At 48.7% G+C, this 17,877-nt stretch overlaps 1 protein-coding gene and 1 long non-coding RNA gene across 2 annotated transcripts; one reads left to right on the plus strand and one right to left on the minus strand.

Moving 5' to 3' along the window:
- Positions 1 to 3,941: 3,941 nt before the first annotated feature.
- ZIC5 (Zic family member 5) lies at positions 3,942 to 12,745 on the minus strand. Its single transcript, XM_024230930.2, has 2 exons — positions 11,111 to 12,745; positions 3,942 to 6,797 (listed from the first exon to the last, which is right to left on the minus strand). The coding sequence occupies exons 1-2, from the start codon at positions 12,651 to 12,653 to the stop codon at positions 6,355 to 6,357; spliced, it is 1,986 nt and encodes a 661-aa protein (XP_024086698.2). The 5' UTR covers positions 12,654 to 12,745; the 3' UTR covers positions 3,942 to 6,354.
- On the plus strand, positions 10,847 to 14,870 carry LOC134759906 (uncharacterized). The gene is made up of 2 exons (XR_010136817.1): positions 10,847 to 11,112; positions 12,733 to 14,870. It is a non-coding gene; the product is annotated as an uncharacterized LOC134759906 (long non-coding RNA).
- Positions 14,871 to 17,877: the final 3,007 nt, after the last annotated feature.

The following is a 17,877-nucleotide window of genomic DNA, read 5'->3' on the forward strand; positions in this document are numbered from 1 at the left end:
CCCGCCTCCCCTCCCCTCACCCCAGTCCCTCGTATTCCTTTAACGCCTGCTGCTGACTGCATCCCTGCTGCCCTTAATGTAGGATGGGCACTTCTCTTCAGCCTCCAAATGAGAAGTGACATTTGCACTCGGCTCAGCCAACGCGTGAGCAGAGCGCGGGGGCACAGGCCCATTGACCGAGCGCGGCCGAGGGGCCGGCCGGCTCGGCAGCATCCGAAGCTGCCTTAATTAATACCATCTTAAATAGTCCAGCAGCCACCGAAGACAAAGTTGAAGAAAGACTTTAAGGCTGAGTGCCCCTCGACAAGCTCTTTTTCCCGTGTCATTCAATATTTAATGCGCCCGCTTGTAATGCTACTACTGGTGTTCCTTTCTCAGCGAGGACATTATTTTTTCACGGTGCCCATAGCCAGGGAAAGCCCTTTAGGCAAAGAAAATCAAAATGTTTGTTGTTTTGGATGACTTATAACTCTTGTTTAACACAAGCACTTTCAGGAAAGTATAACAGGCGCAGCCTCCAAAGCAAACAACACAATCCTTGTGACAGAGTCGGACACAAAAAGCACATTGTCTTGCGGACTACCCCTTTTCTCTGGTGCTAGATGGGGGCCTGTCTCCGAATGAACACCACGATGCCATTTCACTTTTGAACTATTGTTTTTGAGTTATGCCATGTGGTCAAAAGGAGCGAGAAGGGGGTTGTTTCCAGGCTCATAAGACAAACGAGTTGCTTTTTCAATGAAATCCCCCCGCGATCCTTGAAAACGGAGTTTAAATGTCACCTCCGCCTTTCTAATGGGCACAGGGCTAGAGGCGACCCTTCAAAGCGCCTTGGTGATGAACGACCCTTATTAAATATGGCCCGAGCTGCTGGGAAAGTCCCGCGCCCGGCCCGCGCGCCCTAGAGCGCCCCTCGCCGGTGGGCCCTGGAGGAGCCCAGCCTCCACTGCCACCGAGCGGAGTCCGGGCCCACAGAGCGCCAGCCCGGACTGGCGGGGGGGTGCAGAGGGAAGAAGAAGGAAGCCTGGACGAGGGGGGGCGTTGTAATACAACTTCTTATCTGCCGCCCCCAGCACGCCCGTGCACCCCCAGCCCCAGAGCCTCGGCGTGAAAGGTTGGTGCGTTTCCCCCCTGACTCTTTTTGTCCGCAGCCGAGTGGCGTCTGCGAGTCTGAGCTGCAAAGTTACTGATTTGCAGGCTGCATGTTAAGGCAGCCCATGTAAGTAATTTCTCCGGGAACCCCAGCAAAGGAGAACAAATCGCTGACAAAGGCGAGCGCTTTCGATTCAGCGGCGTCGTTAAGGCAACCCCAAAGTATTCCTCCTATAATAAGTTCCACTTCAAAGGGTTTCTCATTCAGCGGTGACTGCTTCGCACTTTTATTAAGTCCGGGCTTTTTCACTCGGAGGAATCATCTGTTTGGTTATTTTTCATCGTGTTTATTTTTCACCATTCACACAGTACTTGTATTAAATAAACAAAGAACAATCGCTCTGCAAATAAAAGTACTTAGGTGGGGAGGGAAGGAAGGGGAACTGGGGCTCTGGCTCCCCTGCCCTCTTCCCCACCCTTCGAACATCACCCACTCCCCACCCCGACTCTCCTCCGCTCCTATCCTCCTTTCTTCATTCTTTCTCTCCCCTTTCTCTCAAGCTAGGAGGTTCTATGGAAGAATCTTAAACGCTGAATGTATATATATATATATATATATAAAATTTCTGATGAGGTGCAAGTGGACCGAAGTAACTTGTCATGAAAGTAAAAAGGTCACTGCAGCTGTGTCTCATCGACTGTCTCGAATCACAGTGGCCCCTCTGCCGGCGACTCCCCTGGCCCTGCCCACTGCCATAGCGATCCTGACGCTCCGCGTGGATGGACCATAGAAGCAGTAGTTTGAATTTCAAAAAAAAAACATGCCTTTGAACTTCTCCCTGCCTGATTAGGAACTTGCAGTGTATGTTAATGTGTGCTCGGGGAGTGCGTGGGTGTGGGGCTGAGTTTTTGTCCACAGAGGGGAAGTGTACTGGGGACTCCAGGGCAGTTTCACCTAGGTCTCCTGCCGGCCTGCTTGTGCCTCCAGACCTGGAAGGCTTCCGTGGCTGGGCGTCCTGTTTTGCTACACTGTGGGTGGACTGGCAGGCCAGGAGTGATGTGAGGGGATGAAAGTGCCATTAATAATAAGCGGCTGGGTTGTTTTGTTTGCCTTGTGATCAGCCTTCTTCTCTGCTGGCTTAAGGTGATCACTTGAGAAACCAGATGTCTCCCCTGCCCCCTCCCCAGGAGCTGGATTTCCTAACCCAACTGGGATTTAAAAATACTAGTGGCCAGCACCTCTTGTTTCATTTCATAGACAGATAGAGAGATGACAGATGATAGATTACTGGGTGGGTAAAACCACAATGGTCTCCAAAACCTTCCCCAAAGTGGAAGAGATCACTTATGAGAGTGTAACATGTTTGCAGATAGTTGGGCCTCCTCTTTTCCTGTCCCCAGTGTTATGATGCTTGTGTGGCCATCTCCCACTCCTTAAGAGAATATAACTTCCACCCTCAAACTCTGTGGAGTTTAGATTTTAGGACCATTAGCTTTACCAAGAACATCCTGAATGGGAAAAATATATATACATAAATTTCAAATAATTGTGCGTTTGAAGATTCTCCTAGCCTGCAAAACAAAGGTAGATGATTTAAACAGTATTTGCAAGGGCCACGTTTTGCCTAGGGAAGATGAAGTCTTTGATGATAGCCAACTTAGTGTCAATAAGTGGCTTTCTTTGAGACATATTCAGATGGGAACGTCTTGCTTGCCAATTGCCATAGAAATCTTAACACACCATGAAGATTGTCCGAGCGCCAAGCCTTCCGTTCTGGACTAAATTACTTTGAAGTGGCGCAGTACGAGCAGTGGTCAATTTTAACTCTATAGACTGGACAGAGAACGCTGGGAGTGGGAGATTGTGCGTTTTAAAGCAGAAAATAAGAAGGGGAAACTTGTTTTATACACTCTATACAAGGTTCTGCTCATTGTCAGATATCTTTTATCTTTTATATTTCCCATGAATGATTCATGTCTTGGTGGCTTTGTGTCACCCTTCTTTTCACAAGAAACTTCATTAGAGAGCTATAAGTTTTCCTATTGATTGGGGCCCTCATTTATGAGTGTTTTTCTCCTTCGTGTGCTGGTTATTGTCATCTGAGTTAAAACAACTCTTTGCAACCTGTTTCACCTTTACTACATTTAACAAACCTGACTTTTAAAAGCCACTATAACCTTTCAGAGAAATGCTTATTGACATTACTAGCAGTTGCTTTTAACTATTTGACTTTTATCAGTTTTGTATCTGCTAACAAAAACACAAGCAAACATCCAGCCTTGTAAATGTGCATAGCCAAATACCTGCATTTAAGCCACTTGAATATTTTGCTGCCATGCAAGAATCTAATTGTTCAACACACCTGCCCCAAAATGCTGAGCTTAAATTACCAATAGCCACTCAACTTCCAGAACAAACTACAGTAAAATTGCATCTTGATCTCCCATGCCATAAGAGGCATTTGATGCCCACTACTCAACTTCATTCAATACCTATCTCAGCCCCTGACCGATTTTGCTTTCACCTTCTTTGTGTCTAGAAGCCTCACTGTCCCTCCCTCCACATTTTCTTCATTCTTTTTTTTCCTTTTGGAGTCTAGGCACCAAAGAAATGCTAAAATTCACTTTTTGGCTTTTCACTGATTAGAATCAATCAGGATATTACTTATTTTAACAAATAAATGCAGTAACCCAAAAGATTTATGCTACTGTAAGTATAACCTGCAAGGCTTAGTCTTCATAAATATCTTGTGTTTCCTAGATAAGCTTGTAAGTTAAACCAGGCTGCAAAAATATTGTACCGCTTGGGGAGAGGCCAAGAAATCAAGAGACCAAGGAAAGACATTCACTCCATTAGCAACCTGTCCTATTTGTATGAGAGATATGCCATTAGGTAAAACATAAGCAATAATAAGAAGAATACCTTTATTAAATTTGTTACTTCATAATCATTCTTGCTTGCTCTCTATTGGAGGTACACATTTTTTTATTTTAGGTGTATCAAGAACCAACAAATCTGTGGCAAAGAGTTAACCTATGCATGGTAAAATACATAAAATACATATTCCTTTGTTTCATAATAAATAAACCTGTAGCATAATAAAGAATAGTGCAAACTACCATTGAAAAAGTTGTATAAATAAAACAACTCATTATACATCAGGAATATTTTGTTCTAATAAGTTTACGATACATAAATTATCCCCCCATACCTTTTCTATTTGAAAGGGCTTTGAAAGTGAATAATATGAAAATCAAATAAACTTTTAAAATGTAAAGTTATCTCATATTCAAGTTTTAAGGTCTTTTTCTTTATAAAGGAGGGTCTGCATGTTTCATATTCATCACAACAATCTGAAGACAACATTGAAAGGCTTTCCAAGTGACAGCACCATGCACTGTACTAGTAATATAATATATGTATAAACTATATATAATCTTATCAACACAATGCAAAAAAGACATGCAGGAAGAGTCTTGGTTTTCACATTACGTTGTTCATTCAAGTAAGCTTAAAAATATATTTTTCCATTTTCTTTCCTTTTTTTCTTAAATAAACCATGGATCATAAATGACAATCTTTCACCAAAATGTATAATATAATTCTTTGGTGTGCTTTGAACTCTTCCAGGAAAGAAAAAAAAAAAGGATGATGTCTGAAAATAAATTAATTCAACTGTACAAATAATAGTGTTCACATACAAGTTATTAACAATGACAAGACTACATCAACCACTCACAGCACACAAAACAAATTTCTACAAACCCTGGGGAGGGGGTGTCTTCAGGGTCTCTAAGGATAAATTAGTGCTCTTTAGTATATCTGTATGATGTTTCTGATGGACTACATTTTGCACAGGAGATGTGTTGTACCAACCGAAAATAAATTGACTAAGAGTTATTGTCCTAGGTCCTTGACCTTTTTTATCCTAGCTTGACAGCTCTGGCAAAGGTCACACATTCATCAGTGTTTGGTGGTAACTATAAACCTTTTAAAAATTTTAATATGTATGGCAACTCCCTCCCCTCTTTTAATGTAAATCATACACTTCACACACTGTCATTTTCAAATGGATTCCAGTTTGGTGTGCTCAGTGCTCAGGTGGAAGAAAATGCATTAAAATGCAGTTTCAAGCATTGAAAAATAGACTTTTTAAAAGGCTGATACAACAGTATAAAAGAGGTGTTAGCCTGTTTTAAAAACAACAGCTTTCCAAAAAAATAGGTATGATGCCATCATCACACCTCCTCAAGACTTGACTGTGAATGTTGGCATCCCAAAGAACTTAGGATCGAAAACAGAATCTCTTTATTACACAAGAAGTTTGGACACAGTTAGAAGGCAGTATCTGAGAATTCAGATTAAAAAAAAAAACATATATGAAAAAGAAAGCACTTGAATTTCTTCTATTTTATAAAATATCACAGTTTCACAGTTGTCTTATTGCAGCAGCTTTTCTTCTCTCCACTTTTGCTTGAACAATCACAGTAGCACAAGATATGGAGATATATTAAGGTTGCTGCATCTTTTTTTTAAATCACACAGTAGGATACTGAAGAAATAATCCTGTATAAAAATATTGTATTAAGGTAAGATCAGTAATAAGAGTGGAAATTAAAAATTACAAATATTAAACTCAAAGGGTTTTTACAAATGTTTTTGGACACAGGTACAGAACAGGATCTGTTGGCAATGCAGCAGGTGTGTGGTTTACAATCAAGAGGCCTTGGCAGAATTAGGGTCCAACAAGGAGGCTCAAAAGCAGCCCACGGTATGGTGTCAAAGGCATTTGAGAGGCACTCCGGGAAATGCAGAGGGCCTTGTTGCTGTGTTAAGTTCTGACTTAATGCTCTTTTTCTCCCCCTTTAAAAAAAAATAATATATATATATGTGTATATATATATACACATATATATATATATATATATATATTGCATCAGCAGTGTGTATCTCCATTAACTAATCTCTCCATTCATTTTGCTTGGTACAATTTGCCCCCAGCCCCGTCTTCCTGCAATGTACAAGTCCAGCTTGGTTGTTTTTTGTTTGTTTTTTAAGAAAAAAAAAAAAAGCCCAAATATCTTAATTAAATTAATTAAATGTACAAACACCATAGGGTTTCATACTGAATAAATAGGGCTAATTAGACCCGGTGGCAAGTCTGAGTCACGGGTTTGTCTCAGGCTCGGCATTGTCTCAGGTTAGGATGTGGTCCAAGGACTCCCACTTATTATTTCACTTATTATTATTAATAATAAATTCTAATGTATCGTCCGCACAACTTTAGGGTTTCCGTAAATTTCCTCATCTTCAGACTCAGAGGTGGTTCCGTTGCTGGAAGGGGTGTGGAGATGGCTGGGGGCCCCACTGGCCTGGCAAACGTACCACTCATTGAGGTTGGTCACCTGAGGGGACAGAGTGCTGGAGTGACTCCTGGCTGGGTCCAGCACAGGGGACAAGGGGGCGCCCACTGGAGTCCCCACTGATGAGTAACCAAGGGGTCCTGGAGAAGGTGGCGGGGACTTGCAATGAATCTTCATGTGCTTCCTCAGGGAGCTTGGGTGAGTGTAGGATTTGTCACAGCCTCGAATCTTGCAGTAGTAGGGCTTGTCACTGGTGTGGACATGGGAATGTTTCTTCCGATCACTGCTATTGGCAAACTTCCTGTCGCAGCCATCAAATTCACATTTGAAAGGCTTTTCCCCTGCAAGGAAACACAGGAAAGGTCAACAATGGCTTTCCAAGACCCCTCACTTGACAGAAATCTTGAAGCAGAACCAAGGTTGTGTTTTTCCTATTCTCCCAAAGACCAACTCCCAGCCTAATTCTTCTTCCTAATTCACCAAAGGGAAGGGATACTTCAAGGATGGGCCTGGATTCTGCTGGCTTGGTGGCTTTGCCTGGACCTGGGCTCCTGAGAGGCTGTCAAGCCCTGCAGTCCCAGAGGGGTCAGGGTGAGATCCCTAGTGCTGAGCTAAGGGCCAGAATGTAACACTGAAACCCACCTGGGACCTGCAGACCCCCTCCCCTGACAGACACACTCCCCTCAGGGTCTGTACACTCAAAAATACAAGCAGGAGATCCTCCTGTCAAAATAAACACAAAATGATACTTCCAAAGCCACAGGCGGAAGTAAGCATATAAGAAAAAGAGAAAAAAGCAAACACATACACTAAATTAAAAGTAAACTGGGGGGTACAGTCAAATTATAATAATGGCATTTCCTTTCAGTGTTCTCCAGGATTTCACTAAAGGAGAGGGGCATCGGGAGAGAATGTGGAGATGGGAAAGGGAAGGAGGTAAAACAAAGCAATGTTTTTCTTTAGAAATAGAGGCACCTGTGAAACACACTCCCACCACTCGATTTTTACAGGGCTCGCTAGGCAGAGAATAGGCTGTTGACCTCTGCATTCTACAGCTTTCCTCACTACTTGCAGGGCGGTTAAGAGCACAGCAGATCGAGCTTTAACATACATTAATAAAGACCACAAGCCTTAGGAGAACCTACCTTTACTTTATGCCATAAGTATACTTACTCTCACAGCTCCCTACATTGCTTACTAGTCAAAAAGACTTTAAAAAAAATAAAAAAAAGCCAGGGTCTTTTGGCTGTCACCTCCTTAAGCTGGCCTAACCACCCCACAAACACGCCTTTAAACACAAGGCCTCTAGTCCAGGAAATGGAAATACTTAATAAGACAACTAGAGAAATTCAGCCACACTACATTTTGGTGTTAAATAGCAAGAAAAGGAAGACAGCAGGTAACAGTCTAACTGAATTTTCCCTCTCCCCTTGGTATCTCTGAACTTGATAGAGTTGAGTCCATAATTAAACAAGTCATTTCATACATATTACTGTATTAATATTTTCCTCTTTTAGGTAAATAATTTAAAAATAAAGTTGAATTTCTCAACATTTCAGCAGCTACTCTGGTGATACACTAGGTATGACATTTTCTTTTGTTTTGGATAACTTATTTTGAAAAACAAACTATTAAGCCTCAGCTTAGTGTACATACATTTCTGTGGTGAATTTTCTTACACCCTCTGCAGATATTTTACTGTAGTGAGTTTTTAAAAAATATTTCGCCAACAATAACTGCTTCAATGGCAGAGTATGCTAGCACATCTGAGAGTATTCAGGCAGATGCCTGGAATTTAACTTTCCCTACCTGGAAATACTGTTTAAAAATAGAATTAGACATTATTCAAATATGCCTCCTACAGTGATGTATAAAGAGAGAAAAAACAACCCCATGATAATCACAACCTCTAAAAATTCTCTGTAGATGAGCTTTAACAAAAACAAAGCTAATCCCTTTTTATCAAAACATCAGTGATTTGTCCTGATTTCTACATTACACTTTAAGTCGTAAATAAGAGCAAGTTAACATCATATTCTTTTTAAGAAATTAAAATCAGCCTTTCTTCAATATGGAGGCGTAATTACATGGGTTTACTCATCCACCCTACGCGAAAGTGCAATGCTGGTTTTGAGCACGGTCATGTTTCTGTTCAACCTACATATCCCGGGTTGTGAAGAAACACTTTGAACACTGCTAACTCCTCCACTGCACATGGAAAAGGGAAACAATTAGACTCAGGAAAGGGAGAGACGTCGCGGAAGGAAACGTAGAATATGAGAGGTAAATAAATAAAGAGGTGCACGGAGAAAACAGAAGAAAACAAGGCAAGGGCGATGGAACGGCCTGTGTTGTTCAGGGGGCCTAAGGGGAATAAGCAAATTCTACCTAACTAGAAAGGCTGAGAGACCTCAGTGTTTACATTTAAGATTCTGATAGACGAGTCACGTCAAAATTTAACTATTTACAGAGTTTGAGAGCCTGGAGCCTGTGGGAAAAGTAAGGAACTACTTGCGGACCCCGCCGGCTCCCAGCAGCTCCGTCTCCGGAGAGAGCGAGAGTTGGGCCCGCGGGACGGTTATAAACGGAACTGGGGGCACGTGGGTCAGGAAAGGGGCCTTCGGGAGTGGCCCGGGGATTAGTCCCTTTGATCAATCCGTTCCGGGATCCCGGATAACCCCCAAAAGGGAGAGCGGCGTGGCAGGGAGGGAAGGAAGTCCGGATGGGCCCTCTCAGGACACAATGCCCAATAGCTGAGCGGCCCAGGGACCGCCAGAAACACCAAGCGCGGGTTGGAGTCTGAACCCGAGGCGCCTGCGTCCCTCCCGCAGGGACCCCCACGCTCCACCGGGTGGGGCCCACGCGGCCGCCGGGAGGGGGCAGGAAATGCAACCGTCCGCGAGACGCGGAGCCAAAAACCCAAATGACCGCGGGTCCCCTCGGCGCCGGGGGTCCCCCGCGCCCCCCCCCGACCCCACGCGCGCGCGCGTGCCCCGGGAAGCCACCGGGGACAGGGGGCAGGGAATGAGTGACCTGCCCGCCGGGGGCCCGGATCGGCTTCTGCGCCCGCAGCTCCCGGCAGCCGCGAAGGGAAGGCCGCTCCCCTCGCGAGGCCTGGGCAGGCGGGAAGGGCCCGAGGCCGCGCGAGGCACCACGCTTGGGGGTTCCCTTTGGGGGCCGGGCTGGGGAGCGGCTTCACGGTCCCTGGATCCTGCCCTGCCGAGAAGTGCTGGGCACAGGAGCGAGCAGCCGGCTTAGCGGGCCAGGGCGTTTTTACGAGAGCCTCCTGGGAAGTTTCTTTCTGGAAAAATCATTAAGGCGGACTGATCCCGATTAGAGAGAAACGGGGCTCCTGGGAAAATGTGCTCCCCACCGGCCATCAGGCGGCCCGCAGGAGCCAGGCCAAGGCTCCCGCCTCGGGCCACCCCGACGCTGCTGCCCCCGCAGAGCCCCGAGCGCCCCCGGCCCGAGCATGGGACCCGGCGGCTACCTCCTGGCCGCAGCAGCGCCGATAAATCTGCCAAGTGATTACTGAATGTAAACTTCAGTTACTTAAGTGTCCTCTGAGGGGTAATCGTGTCTGTCCCTATAAATCCCGACTGCGTTCGCGCTCATCAGCGCTTCCGCCCGACGCGCTCGTCCGCTCAAAGGGGGCACACGACCCACAGGAGCCATCCACCGCCCCGCGCCGCAGCCGCCCTCCTCAGCGCTGTGGGATCCCCAGAGGCAGGGCTTGAGGTGGGGTGGGAGGGTCCCCACGACGCCGGTAGCTCCCCACCAATTCCACGACAGGGTTGGCCTCACCGATGGCGGGAGGCTCGGTCCTCCTCCAACTAGAACCTTCTCTAGAAGGACAGATGTCAACTCCAGCACCCTCCAGGACGAGTGTGATACCGCGTGTGAGAGGGCGCGTGGGGCGTGTAAATGATGTGAGTGTGAGGACACACAGGTGTCGCAGGAATGGGGTGCACGCGCAGGAGGATATGAGTGTGTAAAGTTGTGGGAGACGCACGCAAACGAAGGTGTGCGTGAAGAGTGTGTCACGGTGGGCGAGTGCGAGTGGTCTCCGGGGTTCCGAAAGCGCATTCCTGTCTTCCCGGAGGGGTCCCTTCCCCTCCCGGAAGGCCTGCCTCGAGCGGCCCAAATCCGGCAGCAAATCCCACGCCCGGTCCTCGGAGCGCGGCGACCGCGCGGGGCCTACGACCCAGTGGGAAGAGAGGCGCTTGCCGGGGCGGCCCCGGCCTCTCTTTCCATCGCCCTCCCCGACTTCCCAGGGCCGGGCGGGTGGGGGCTGCCGACCGTCCTGGGCGCCTTCCTGCTCCAGCTGCTGCTGCGTCTGCTCCGAGGTGGCGGCGGCGGCGGCTGGCGCGCGTTGCGGGTCCCGGCCGACGGGCTGCGGGCGCGCTGGAGACTCCGCCGTGTGGGAACCCAACGCGGGGCCTGTGTGTGCTATCGAATTACTTATTCATAGAAAAAAAAAAGGGGGGGAGAGAAAAAAAAAGAAGTCACATGTCCGGGTTATACGTATGCGAAGAGAAGCAGCAGAAGGAGGAAAAAATTAAGGCGAGCAGGAGGAGAAGGAGAAGCAGCGGCGGAAGCGGCGGCGGCGCAGGAGCTGGTGGCGGCGGCGGCGCGGCCGGGGACAGACACCCACCTGTATGAGTACGCTTGTGGATCTTGAGGTTCTCGGAGCGCGCGAAGACCTTGCCGCAGCCCGGGAAAGGGCAGGGAAAGGGCTTCTCGCCGGTGTGCACGCGGATGTGGTTGATGAGCTTGTATTTGGCCTTGAAGGGCTTGCCCTCGCGCGGACAGTCCTCCCAGAAGCAGACGTGGCTGCTCTGCTCGGGGCCTCCCACGTGCTCCACCGTGACGTGATTCACCAGCTCGTGCATGGTGCCGAAAGTTTTGGAGCAGGGCTTGGCGCCGCCGGCCGGGGGCGGTGGCGGCGGCGGCGGCGGCGGCGGCGGCGGCGGCAGCCCGGCCAGCTCGTCGGGGTCGATCCACTTGCAGATGAGCTCCTGCTTGATTGGCTGCCGCATGTAGCGCAGGAAGGCCCCAGCCGCCCCTGGGAGGTGGGGGTGGTGCTGGTGCGGGTGCTGCGCGGGCGCCGGCGGCGGCGGCGCCGGGGGCGGCGCGTGGTGCTGCAGGTGGGGCCCGGGCCCGGCTGCTGCTGCGGCCGCTGCAGCCGCCAGGTTCAGGTTTAAGTTCACGGCTCCGTAGCCGTGCAAGGCGGCCGCCGCTGCGGCCGCAACCGCCCCGTAGTGCGCGTCCCCAGAGCGCGGCGCAAAGGGCGGTTCGGCGCGGCCGTACAGCTCAGCCGCCGCGGCTGCCGCTGCCGCCGCCAGCCCCAGGCGCATCTGGCCGTTGAGCGGGTGCGGGTGGCCGCCGGGGGCCCCCGGCGTGTCGTGCAGCGCGGGGAAGAGCGCCGGGCCGCCGCTGCCGTCCGGGCCCGCGTAGGTGCCGCTGGCGGAGATGAACATGCCGGCCGAGTGGGGAGGCGGGGCCGGGTGCTGGGGGGAGCCGGTGCCGGACCGCTGCTCCCCTCCGAGCGGGGCCCCGTGCATGGCCGCCGCGGGGGCCGTGGCGGAAAGGTCCCTCTGGAGGACGAAGTCCCTGCTGTGGCCTTTGCCGCTGCTGCCGCCGCCGCCACTGTTGGTGGTGGTGTAGCCCGAGAGGGCAGGAGGAGGAGGAGGCGGGGGAGGGGGAGGGGGTGAAGGGGTGGGAGGAAGAGGAGGGGCTGGGGGCGGGGGCGCGGAGGGCTGCGCGCCACTGCTGCCCCCGCCACAGGGGTAGTTGCCCGCGCCGGGGTGCGCGACCAAGGCTGCAGCACGGGCGGCGGCTGCCGAAGCCTCCGGGTGTGCCGGGAGCGCCTGGGAGGGAGGGCTGAGGCCCAGCGCGCTCGCCTGGGCCATGTGCTCGGGTCCCAGCGGAGTGGTGGCCACGCCGGGGTCAGCGCCCAGGTCCCGCAGGCGGAGGTGCGCGACGGCGGCCGGGAGTTGGGAGTGGGCGGGCGGGCCGGCCAGCGCCGGGAAGCCTGTCATATTCTGAAGCGGCTGGACCTGAGCCGTTGCCAAATCCGCTAATCTCAGCGCTGGCGAGTTCCTCTTGCTCAAAGGGGGCTCCATCAGAACTACACAATCAGGCCCATAGACCCTCACTGGGGGGACTTTATTCCCTCTGCCCGCCTTCAAAAACATGTATATATTAGGCGCTCTTTAACTTCTTTTGTCCTGGCCTCCTAACTCTGCTTATTCCTGTTCCCACTCTATCCTCCAGCGATTGGCAGAGCGAACACCACATTTGAGCTGCACAGTGGGACCGAGATTTTGGAAATGGCACGGGTGGGATTGGAGGGAGCCGCGTGATTGGCAGTAGCCTCGGCTGCCCGATTGGCTCCCGTTCAGGCCCTCGACCCAGCGGGGATCCGCCCCAGTGCTTGCGGCCGCCTGCGCTTTCGCTTCGCTCCCCCTCCTCCGCTGGAGCCCCACGTCCCCGCCTCCCCAGGGATGCCCAAGTTGCACTTGCAGAAAGTTTGAGCCTGGCCTGCGCGCGCAGCGCCCCGCTCTTTCTTGACGCACCTCGCGGAGCGCGCGCCGGCACGCGGGCAGAGGGCGCGGGGTGGTGAGGGGCTGACTACCCTCGAGGGGCAGTCCCAGTTTCAAAAACCTCGGCCTCACTTCTCTCTGTGTGCCTTCTGGCACCCAAGTACTTTCTACCTCCACCTCCCTTGGTGGGTGGAAGAGCCCTGAACTGCTGTTTGCGAGAGAAGGGTGAATAGCCCTCCCTACCTGTAGTGGTGATGCTAGAAACTTCTTGTTTGGACACCCAACCTGCCTAGCGCTCACCTAGGGCGCACAGACAGTAGACGGAGTGAAGAAGATAAAATCTATTGGTTTCAAGACAACTTGAGTGATTTGGCTCCGCGAAACACCAGGTGAAGTCAAAATAAGTCTTTCCCCCAAAGGAACCGTTTTACCTCGACTTTCTAGCTCATGGAGAGTCCTTTTCAACATGGTTCAAAGGAGTTGGATGGAAGCGTAATCTCACTACTCATCGGTTCTAGATCTGCCACTTCCAATTAGATCTACAGTAGGGGCGGGGGAGAGGAGATCGGGCAGCGATTCTAACTTTTGCCTTTCGGAGATACAGTGGCAGGGCAGGCGAAACGGCATCTCTTCAGAGAGAAGCCGCTAAATAAGCACCGTCCTTTAAGCAGAATTTCTCTTTCCGGTCCAGATCCCAGTCCACAGTCCACATGTATGCCTCAGTTTCTTTGACTGGTCCACAATTAGAACTGCTCCAATAAAATATTATTTTGAAATCAAGAAATATCTTTGTTTTTATTTACTGATAGAATAATCTTTCACCTTTTTATCGTTTTATAATAAACCAGTCTACCTCTAAGATGTCTTATTTGAAAACCACAAAAACTGACTTTTAAAAAAGCGAATCCCATCCCTTTCCAGAGGTTTGGTATCAAATCGATTTTTTAAAAATAGAAATTCCCTGCATCACTTTTTGGTGGGTGGAGAAATGTGGGACCCTCCCCCCAAATTAAGGATTTTACTGCCCCAAAGTGCCCTTTTCAGATTTTAAAAGAAAGCATTTTTGAAATTTGTGATGTTCCAAAATGCTCAAATATTAAAGTCAGGGTTTTAAAATTTGTATTTTGCTGTCATCCGTAACATTACTTGTAGAAAAAAAAAAGTGATATTATTAGAACGTGATCTTTTTCTTTGGGGATACAATAAAATATGTTTCCAACTTAATTCGTTTGCAGTCCAAGTAAAAGTAGACTGCACAAAGCCGTTATTGGGGAGATGGCCATGGGAAGAAATCAGAAATATTCTCAAGAGTTGATTCGATAGCGCCATTTACATTGGTTTTAACGATGTTTAACAGGGGGCTTCGGTATGAGACTTAGGAATGTCATTTCTTTTATAAAACTGACAAGCAAACAAAGACAATGCTACCATCAAATTTCAAATGGACTTTTTCTTTAAGCTTCAATGAAGTTCAAATATGGAGAATTAAAGGCATGTGTGGAAACACAACGAAAAAATTTTAATAAACAGCAGTAACAAAATCTTCATCTCACTTTGGAAACGACGAGTCCTTTCACAATTTTTATATCAAAGACTTAAAACATTTCAAGCCAACCAGGCAAAGGTTGATCGAGAGCTGTGCCATCTCTATGGATGGTTTATGAAGAAAGCATCATATTTGGAATTATCACTGTCATTGTTTCCTCTCCGAACATTTCCAATGAGTTTCCTTTATTTGAATTTCTTGGCAATAAGCATTAATTCTTGCAGTAATGGCAGCTTTGGGTTCAATCCTGCAGGTTATAAGTAAAAACAAAACAAAACAAAAAGAATGAAGAAAGAAGAAAATAAACACAAGCTAGCCTTTAATATGGACTGTTGAGCATTTTTATTGTGCAATAAAATGGGTACCTCCACCCACTTCAAAATAGCTTTTCCTCAAAATTATAACTGCTTTATTTTATTGAATTGCTGAAATTTAATGGTTTAATGGGTGAAGGCATGAAGGAAAGGCTGTAAAAATGTGAATAATGGTGTAGCAGAGCCGTGCGGAATCTGGAACCCGCCTCCTTGTACAATTCTTGTTAAACACAGCGTGATATGTATCTGTCATCGATTTAATATGTCTTAATTCAAATATAGCTCCCTGATCAATTTCTTTTTATGGAAGCCTTAAAAAAGAAAAGACTTTCTTAGGAAATAATAGAGATTTGGGTAGCGATAGGAAAGAGGGATATTTACAAAGTGAGTTTAATGAATATTTGCAAATTTATGACCAAACCTAGACCCTAAAAAGATAATTGACTCAGGTAAATCGACTTGAGATGCTAATTCTTAAAAGAAAAGACTGGGAGCAAAATTTCAATCAACACCAATAAGGCGCCAATAAACCGCCTGCCAATTAAACCTGAGAATAGGCCTAGCTAGATGGTCATCAGGAAGGCTTGCGGTGGATTTCCGGGATTGCCTTTCTTTATAAAAGAGCTTTTTATTTTGTAGAAGCGCTTTTTGTTATTGTGATGACCCGCCTGACCCCAGGTGCGCTGTTTCTTTTTCAAGCTATTTGGGAGCCAAATCAAACCCCCTTAACATCCCAAGTTTCTGAAGACCCAATAACTCTGTCACACTTCCTAAATAAACACCAACAATTTCCCGGGCGCTGAAGGGAATAATAATACTAGTTTTAAAAGCAGGGTGCTGTGGAAGGCGTTATGCCAATTCTTCTGGGGGTTTGGCCCGCATATTTCGACGGTGGTGCTGGTCCTCAGGGCCAGTCCTCAAACCCATGCCCCTTTCTGCGTTTTGCAGCAGAGGTGCCTGTGTGGAGGCAGCAAAGTGGCAAGCCATGGAAATGTCGTTTCTGGAGTTAGCAAGGGCTCTTGCAGGGCGTCTATTTCCAGATCTCTAGGTTGCACCCCGAACCCCAACCTCCTTCCAACCCCAGACAAAGGAGCGAGTAGGTTGGGGAGGTGAGAGGCCCAGTAAATGGCCAGCTAACTAGAACCCAGGTTAGCTGAGTTAACCGCGCTCAGCGGCCTGGAGGCCACGGGACCCGATCTCTGGGGATGCTCCAGCTGGCGCTTGCGGCTTCCCGCTGCGCGTAGTGGGCAGGGGGGGACTGAGGCTCCACCGCTCCCCGGTGCCCTCTGTATGTCACCGAACACAGCCAAGTTTCCTGCGATGGGTGTGGGCAATTAATAAACTCTAAGGGAAGTGAATTGGACATTTCCTGGCTTTTGAGCCTTTGTTTGATTGTTTCTGCAGGAGGAGGGAGGGGGGATCTCGGGGACGGTGGGGTGGACAAGAAAGGAGCTGGGGGACCCACCGAACCGCCTTTTATTGCCCCTGCAATTGCTTTACGACTCGCTGGTCCCGCTTGGTTTCTGTGAGAGCAGCCTCCCTGCAGAAGGACTGGGTGTCAGCGGGTTTGGAGCATCTAGTGTCATTTGGGCCGCGCCAGGGGCGGGTTCAAGGGCGAATGGGGCACCCAAATTACTAGAGGAATCGAAGGACCTTTGAACCCCAGCCCAAGGGCGCCAATGGGTGCTTAACAGGAGCGGAAGTGGGGGGTTGCTAGCAGACACTGGGAAGGGCCAGATGGTCCACTGAGATCTTTCCTAAAAGCTAGGGCGGGGTGGGCAAAGGCACCGGCACAGCTGCATTTTAGTAGAGCTTCGCCAGGGCGGTAAGTGATGGTGACTTTGGGTTCAAGGGTTTTCCCAAATCAGGTTGGCCAGGCGCTAGGCAGGGAGTTTCAGGGCAGCCTCTCCTGGCCGCCCGCCCCGTCTGCAGGAGGCAGGGACCGGATCCCCCATCCCCACCGTCCGGCCTTGGCAACTCGCAATCTGACTTGCGTGGGGGCTGCGACTGGCCCAAGGCCCTGGGGTGCTCAGAATCGCTCCGCAACTGGCAGCCCTCCCAGGGGCTCTCCGAGGGTTACCGCCTTCCTGAGGTGGCGCTGAGTCCTGAGGCTCCACGGATATGTGTGGAGCTAAGAGTATCCAGAAAGGTGCTTCTAATAGCCCTATCACACTCATGTAGACTTAATGAGGATGAAAAGGCAGAAGACTGGGGCTGTGTGGCCATGACTGATATGTTGGATTCCGTGGAGATTTGTTTTGTCTTGTTGTTTGTACGGTCATGAAGTGGACCTATCCCATGTCCACCTCACCTTTGTGGTTGAAAGCCATTGAAAAACTATCACTCCCTTTACTTCCTTACTACTAAAGAATAAGTTCAATACAATTTGACTGTTATCAAATACTCTCATTTGGTTTGCAGTCATTTCTACCCTCAGAGATGGAGGTTGTTGGAGAAAGACCTTTGACCTACAGTTGACCATTAGGATTGACAATTTCTTGGGAAATGCATTATTGTTCTAAAATATGTTCCAGAAGGTCAAAACAACCACAGAACTCTCTTACATGTTCACAGTTCATATAACCACCCAATATTTATTTGTGTTGGCCCCTCGATGTGCTTCTCCTCCCCTTCATCTCTTATCCTTTAGGATGTTTTTGGATGGGAAATGAAGGAGAAGTAGAGTTTGTGCAGTTAAAAATAAAATCTCAAATTTCTTGGGTAGTTCCTCCCACTCCACACCCCTTCTAATATCTATACTTCAATATTTGAAGAAGCTGTTGAGATAAATCAAATAGTGACACGTTGATGGATTTACTTGTGTAAGCAATATGGTTGACATATGGCATTGTTATTTATGAATGACAGCATAAATTGTATTACAAAGTCTATTGCAATAATACTGCAGTTTATTGGAAAGCTGCTCGCCTGTCATCTGTATTCAATCTCTCTGGATATAGTTCGCCTGGGAGCCCAAAGGATAGGTCTTCAGAATAATTAAACACATTCACTAAGC

This window comes from Pongo abelii, chromosome 14 (assembly GCF_028885655.2).
Source record: "Pongo abelii isolate AG06213 chromosome 14, NHGRI_mPonAbe1-v2.0_pri, whole genome shotgun sequence".
In the NCBI taxonomy this organism is placed as follows: domain Eukaryota; kingdom Metazoa; phylum Chordata; class Mammalia; order Primates; family Hominidae; genus Pongo; species Pongo abelii.

Excerpts from the sequence above, each read along its gene's own strand:
- ZIC5 (XM_024230930.2), bottom strand. The coding sequence starts at position 12,653 with ATGTTTTTGAAGGCGGGCAGAGGGAATAAAGTCCCCCCAGTGAGGGTC. Across the intron at positions 6,798-11,110 it reads CCACAAGCGTACTCATACAG|GGGAAAAGCCTTTCAAATGT; the intron begins GTGGGTGTCTGT and ends GTTTCCTTGCAG.